Consider the following 7500-nt stretch of genomic DNA (forward strand, 5'->3'; position numbering starts at 1 on the left):
CACGCAAATACATGCTAATTGCTTATTTCAATCAGAGACAGCTTTGAACTTCCTGCCAGTGTTCAAATGAAACTCTGGCGGGATGAAAAATCCCTCAAATGGTCTGTTCGTGCCTTAATTTAGTGGTACAAAAGTTTGGCAACGGGCACCTAATGCGCATACCCAAATGTTTACTCTGTGTCTTACTGTACTCCAATCCAAAGTTAGTCCATGACGTTTATCCTCAGAATGAATGGGAAAGGCCCAAGATTTTTAAACATCTAAATTGTTAGCAATTATGATTACTTGCATGGACATAGATACTGTTTATCGGTGTTTGGAATGGATTCCGTGAAGCATTCACGGCATTTCATTTAGTGATTTAATAGGTCTTGACCGCTTGCCAGCAATTATCGTTTATCCCCTTGTTATTTATCTCCCGGTCACATTTGTTATTACGACTAGCCTCGTTACAGCGCGAGTTAACATGATGTAACAGTCGGAGAGACGTGGATTATATGCACATGAAACGGCAATTACAACTGGCCATTCGTACGAGTGAGCTTTGTTTCCATAGTCCAGGACAATTGCATTTGTTTGATTTCCAACGTCACAAACTGGGATTTCTTTCGCTGTCATGAGTCGGCATAACTTTTCCTTGAGGAAAGGTGTGGTAACCAAAACAGCGACGCGATGAAGGCAATCTTTCGTAGTCCATTTACCAATTTCATTGGTTATGATTCCTGTGATGTCATCCAAATCAACATTTTTGTGCTCCGTCACGGAAGGTCCACAAATGTGGTGGCCGAGGTGGTTTGAAACATCATAGCGTTTCACAAATGTGTTCCAAGATCGTTTAGTCTCTTCATCGATGTGATCTAAAAGCAATACTTCCCGGAGTAAATCTTCGAGGGACGTCTTAACAAAACCCTGCACATAGTTGTAAATTTGAAAGGTCGAACGAACCACTGTTTTGAGGCAAGGGGAGTGATGAAAGTTGTAAACTTCGCACAGATTTCGTACTTGAGACTGAAGTTTAGCACCACCTGCTAATCCTCCTGTTACATCTTGAGATTCTGCTCTCTCATTCCTCTGCATATAATCATATGCAATCCAGCAGTAACAATCAGAATCAACAAATCTGGCCATCAATGTTTCCAACAGCGTCAACAGGTCTGGTATATCATTTTGGAATGCTTGAAGCTCGTCGGCGAAGAAGTGAAATCGGCTTGTCACGTTACTTTCGAAGTAACTTCCGTGGAAGAATTCCAAGGGTGACAGAACATCGACTGTTTCAGTGGAAATACAATTCTGGAAGAAAAATTGCTTGTAATTTGCAGTTAATGGCAGAGGGACGACAACCACCACTTTTTGCTGGCCGGCCTTGGCGCATCTCAAAGCTTTGAACTGGAGCAAAATCGTTTTCCCACTGCCAGATGACCCATTAAAAAACATGTGGTGGTCACCGTTCCAAATACGTAGCTGATCAGGGTTCAGAAACAAAAACTGCTTGCATAGGATTTCCTGCTCAGCGTCTTCAGCTGGTTTCGATACCAATTGGGATTCATCGCAAGTGGGATCTTTGACTCCTTTTTTGTAGCTTTTTTGAAGAAAGTTCTGAGTATCAATCTTCTTGTAAACACCTGACAGCACTGCAGAATTGACCTCAGACCTCTCACAAACACACACAGAAATAAGATGTTGTAGTTTTTGTTGTTGTTGGAGCTCAAAGTCCTTCTCGGGAAATGTCCGTCCCCACCAGTCACTGAAATGGTCATCAGAGCGCACATCAATCCCTCGAAGGCCAATAAAGTTTGAATTACCGCGACACTGTTCACCAACATTAGGCATGGCTATGACTTTATAAACAGGAATGCTTATTTCCGGTCTGTGATCATCTTGTAAGAGAGCATCAATAATTTCCTCACCCTTTTGAAGCTGTTCTCGTGCCTTGCCTTGAAGACTCTTGCTGAACTTATGTTTGGCCTTCACTTCTACAAGAATGACACCAATTTTCCGGTGGATGATCATAAAGTCGATTTCTCCTTCTAAAGTTTTGTTGAAAACGGGATGATCGGCAGGAAACAACTGTCCGACAACATTTTTAAAAAGATCTGATAGTTTCAGCTGCGTCAAAACAAACATCGGTTGTCTGGTCTTTTCCCCAAGCGTCTCAAGCAGTTGAAATATTTTTAGTTCCGCAGTGTCACCACGAATGGTGTCTTCCTCCATTTTCGAGAGCTTTTTTGCCCCAGAAGCTTGACCCGTAGGAGCGACGTATCCAAATGGAAAAACAGCGGGACACATAACAGTTCCATGATTAGTTGAATTGACACATTCTGGGTAATTCCTTGCGAAATGGTCATCACAAGCTTTCACAAGATCAGTATAATATTGACCAGCTGGTCCCTTTGCTAAGACAACTGAATCCATTGATGAGCCCATAGTAGTAACCCGGGTTTCGTCTACAAAAATTCTTCAGGTAAATTCATTCGGGAGGAAGAGCAGTTGTAATGCCGGAATAGCGAAGCAGAGTTTCCTGGGAAAAGCAGAATTAAAGTTGATGATGCAATACGCAGGTAATTTTCCCTAAGCTAATACCAACCAATCAGTTGGTCTGTTGCTCTTTGGCTCTTCCGTCAAGGAACTGGTGTACATCAAAGTTGCATAAGAATTAGGCGGAAGTAAAGCGGAAATTTAGTTACCATGTGAAAGTGGCCGGGGTCGCATTTGAGACGATTTAGCAAAAACTTGTTTACTCTGGGGACTAAAATTTGTCAACACTCCCTTTTCTAATGCGACCCCTCATTTGCGCTTTTTCAAAAATTTCAAAATCGGAAAAAACATCACAGACGCCGGTGTACTTTGTGAGGCTGACCAATTTTTTCCAAATTTCGAAAAAACAAAGGAGCCCACAGCCATATTTCTCGTTATGTCACCCATTGTTATCAATATGCCAACCAGAAACTAATTGGCTGTTAAAACAATAACTTCTTTTGTTCCGTGGTTGGCAAGTTTCAATATCAAAGGAAATGTGACGTCAATGTTTGTAAGCAAGAAGTATCGCTATCTTTTTCCGCTAAAATTTCGCTCGTGTGATTGACATTTGCATCTAACTTAATTGACTTAATCGAAATGCGACCGTGAATTTTAATTATCAATTTTATTTCAGATCTTGCAATTTGATTTTTCCAGCCGTTTTAAAGCCAGCCAAATTAAAAATTGGTCTTTAATACGACCCGGCCCTAAGTCTTAGTAATAAATTTGGTTAACCAGGAGCCAGTGATTGTAAAACCTGGTAATTGCCATGGTTCACAGGTAACACATGAAAAAAAAGATTCTCGGAAAACGGAATTTGAATTGTTATACAAAGGTATTTGCATAGGTAATCACATGATTTTTCTCGTGCAATTTGGAATAAATAAGCACGCGTAAATTTTTTCATAGACAACCAAAATTGCACGAGCCCGTAGGGTGAGTGCAATTTGTAGTCTTTGAAAAAATTTACAAGTGCTTATTTATTCCAAATTGCACGAGAAAAATCATGTGATTTACTTATTAATAATATACATGAAAAAATTCGGGATACGGGATTACACGAGTCAATATCCCATCTTAATATGACAAGCTTACTGTTGTAAAAAGAATGAAAACAGGCAGAAATTAGAGCTTCAGTTCAACAAGAAATAGCGTTTCTAAGCTAAGCCGCGCTGATCTACAGTATTTAGGTATAAAAATCACTGTGAAGACGGTTAGCTTTTACTTGTTTTGATGGGTACCCCTATGTCAATACTCTAAAGAATTCGACTTTCCGGGAGCTTGTCTCGTTAGTCTAGTGGATATGGGAACCTGCAATGAGCACCCATCGATCCAGGTTTAAGTCTTTGCCTTGCCTATTCTGAATCTTCTCTACATATATAAAATGTATGTTTCTTTGAAGTCTGAAATAGATTGTACGTCGTGTAAGTTGAATAAAAAGAGAATGTCAGTTTGAGGGATGGCCATGAGTGTTCTATTTTAGTGCACGTACGAATAGTTCACTTTCAAACTATTACATTGTAAAACCTTTCTCGCTAGTTGCAATAGACGAAGCAAATTAATATGACACTACAGTATGTTGTCTTTTCTCCTGCCCTTCCCTTCCGGAAACGAAACACTATTTCTTTTTGAACTACAATCCTGGACAAAAGTGTTGGGAAGGTAGCGTCACTTTTGAGATAGCCCCTCTCCGCCTTATCAATGTTGGATTTTCCACGAACAAAATGGTGACTTTTCTTCCAACATTGAATATAGGGGAGGGGGCCACAAGAGCATGCTTTTTCCCAAATAGTACAGCCAATAGTTAGAATAGTCCGCCCTTCCTGGGTACCTTAGTAACGTTATTGAGTCCGGTGCAGAGGAGAGCATTAAGGATAATCTGTCCCTTGGTTAAATATGAGGCTGCACTTATTAGTACTGGTCTTGCCTCTCTTGAAGCCTGCCGTGCAAATCTGTCGGCTAAGTTTTTTAGTAAGGCTAAGGAGACCCCGCCCATAAGAGATGTTATCCCTCTGGTCACTCAAGTTAGCCATGGCTACACATTAAGATCTGGGTCAGCTAGAGATGTAAAAGTGAACGCGCGTACCGAAAGGTTCTGGACTTTTAGCACCATGCTCTATGTTTAAATGTATGTGATGTTTATAAATTTACTGTTCGACCCCTACTGTAATTCAAGTTTTGCTGCGAGGGTACGGTGAATAAACTATACTATAATAATCGAATTAGATGTGAAGGGAAGTGATGGGCGCAACCTTCCCAAAAACTTTTGACCAGGATTGTAGTTTCTTGTTAGCAGCGGTTATCAGTCACACGCGTCCTCAACAGCATTTTTTTTTTTTTATATTTCGAAAGTAAAATTTGAGTGGACGTCAATCAAATGTTTCCATGACAATAGTCTTGTTCTCTCGACGGCAGCTGAATTCGTCATGAAAACACATTTGATCGACGTCCACCTAAATTTTACTTCCGAATTAAGAAAAAAATGTCGTTGAGGTGTGACTGATAACCGCTGTAAAATGTTTAAAATTTTATGTGTCCCAGATACTCGGTCCACATCAACAAAGGGAATAAAGATAACACCATGCATCGTGCAACTGCAAAACAGATTTTGCCAGCTTCGTATCGAAATCCAGAAGTGACACTTTGTTGTGAAGTGTTGAGGAATTAAACTGATGTTGTGAAAATACGAAACAATGGCAAAATAAAGGAACTACATGCCCTCATTCACTCTCGGATAAGCTAGCCAAAAGGTCGTTGGAATGTTTTTAATTCACGCTTGCCGCCAGCCATACTAAAATTTCCCATGGTGCCTTAGGAGCAGTTGCCAATGCTATCGCTTCACAACTGGTAGTTTGCTGTATTCAAAGAAGTTTACTGAACGACATTTTTAAGTTCTTAAGTACATATCAAAATCTTTGAAATGGAACGCTATAACAAAATCAAACTGATAGGGTCAGGAACTTTTGGTCAAGCTTGGCTTGTACAGTCTGTGGTGAGCTTTAGAAACTACGCTTTGAAAGAACTTGGCGTTTCTGCGATGTCCGAACAAGATCGCCATCTTGCTTTGAACGAAGCCAAGATATTGTCGAAACTAAAACACAAGAATATCGTGCGGTATAAGGAGGCATTCGTTGCTGAGGGAAAACTTTGTATTGCTATGGAATTTGCAGAGCAAGGTCAGTAGAAATTCAGGTATTAATTCAAAATCATAATTGTGTCATGGGGCGTTGGTTGGAATAAAATTCTATGCAAACCATTTTGATCTTAGTGCTAATATTACAAGAGAGAAATAGTCGCTAGTAAGAGTACCAGGGTATCTGTTTTTATCTCTCGGTGAAAACAGTAGAATTATTTTCTGCAGAATGTATTCTTCATGATAACGCGGCTACAGTTTGTTTAATCGTATGCATTCGACCAGGAATCATTCAGATGATCAAACGAGGTGTTCACTTTCGACAAGTTCATTTTACAACTTTACTACAACTTTAAGAGGTCGCTCTTTTTACTAGATATCGGAGTTATTGGAAAGATTTTCTACCATATGTGGCATTCTATGTCCGTAAGCCACGGAGAACGCAAACTCTAATTGGAACATTTAGCCAAATAGTTGCGACTACAAGTCGGCGATATCGTCTGTGATTAACTCATTTATCGTCCACGTCTATGCTATGTTGTCATTCTTTTGTTTATTGATTTTATCTGACAGGGATCATATTCTCTGTTGCAGGAGATCTTTACACTAGAATCAAAGAGAGAAATGGAACCTATTTCCCAGAAATGGTATAAATTTTTTTTGCCCGTTAAAAAAGAGCCAACTGTGATGAATCTTGAGATTGTGGTTTCAGATTGAATGTCAAGTGCTTTGATTTTGTCTCAAGGTGTGGCAATTTGGCCTCATATCTTCAAATTAGTTCTTCTTAAACTAAGTTTTTATCAGGGTACTTTCGATTGGGAAATCAAGATTCAGATCCAAAACCTAGATCTTTACATACGAATCGACCAAAAAATCGGAAAATAGCAAAATCCTCTTTCAACTTTTCTGTTATGATTTCAACAAAATTTAAAACAATAGAGTTTTTGAACGACAGCCATGTTGCATGGCAGGAACGATGAAAATGTTTTGCATTAGAAAGAACATTTGTTCCCATGGGAAAAAGAATCTATTGTTCCAACCACTGTGTTGTGTTTTTGGGCAAGACACTTTACTCTCAAGGTGCCTCTCTCCACCCAGGTGTATAAATTGGTACCGGCAAAAATGCTGGGGTTAACCCCTGCGATGGACAAGCATCCCATCCAGGGGGGAGTAGAAATACTCCTAGTCGCTTCATGCTACGGAAACCGGAGATAAGTGCCGGCCTGATGGGCCTTCCTAGGCCCGTAACAGAGACTTTACCTTTACCTTTGTTCCAGCCATGCAACATGGCTGTCGTGCAAAACCTCTCTATCAAAAGAAGTTGGGAGTTGCACTTTCGCGTTTCACTGGACTTGGCGTCTGAGGCGGCATGTACAGGGAAGATCACATACTTTCTTTGTGCTCTTCAAATGAGCCAACCAAGACAAAAGAATAATTTGTTGGCGGCCATTTTTGCATTCGGTCAATAAAACGACGAAAGGTAAAAAACAAACTTGAATTTGCAATTTAAATGACGTTTTTTTAACATTTTCCGTCGTATACCTGAAACACGACGACGCACAATGAAAGGGGTCATTTCAAACATCGTTTTTGTTCGAAACTGATAATCAAAGATGGCGATCAACAAACAGCAACACAAAGATGGAAGCCTTAAAAAGATATGAGGGAGCTTACGCGCGGACGGCAACCGGAAGTCAGCTGTTTTCCTTTTTAACTTGTCTTCACACAACCACATTTACATTGCTAAGTTTATTTTCTCCATTGGAGATGATGAGTATAAAAGTCTAGAAGACACCGCTGTCCTGGTACTCGAAATGTTCTCTTCCGGTTGCCGTCCGCGTCTCAAAAAC

The 7500-nt window shown here is 40.1% G+C and overlaps 2 protein-coding genes across 2 annotated transcripts in view; one reads left to right on the forward strand and one right to left on the reverse strand.

Moving 5' to 3' along the window:
- Nucleotides 1-4067, reverse strand: part of LOC138049187 (uncharacterized) — a 4366-nt gene extending 299 nt beyond the window's left edge. Inside the window, exon 1 of the mRNA XM_068895363.1 lies at nt 1-4067. This exon is cut by the window's left edge and continues 299 nt beyond it. Within this exon, the coding sequence (XP_068751464.1) occupies nt 412-2424 (2013 nt within the window). The 5' untranslated portion in view covers nt 2425-4067 and the 3' untranslated portion in view covers nt 1-411.
- Nucleotides 4068-5331: 1264 nt separating this feature from the next.
- The window catches only part of LOC138049185 (uncharacterized), an 11051-nt gene continuing 8882 nt past the window's right edge, over nt 5332-7500 (forward strand). Inside the window, exons 1-2 of the mRNA XM_068895360.1 lie at nt 5332-5693; nt 6245-6297. Of these exons, the coding sequence (XP_068751461.1) occupies nt 5438-5693; nt 6245-6297 (309 nt within the window). The 5' untranslated portion in view covers nt 5332-5437. The remainder of the gene's footprint in view (nt 5694-6244; nt 6298-7500) is intronic.

The sequence above is a fragment of the Montipora capricornis genome, chromosome 5, assembly GCF_036669925.1.
Source record: "Montipora capricornis isolate CH-2021 chromosome 5, ASM3666992v2, whole genome shotgun sequence".
NCBI lineage: Eukaryota > Metazoa > Cnidaria > Anthozoa > Scleractinia > Acroporidae > Montipora > Montipora capricornis.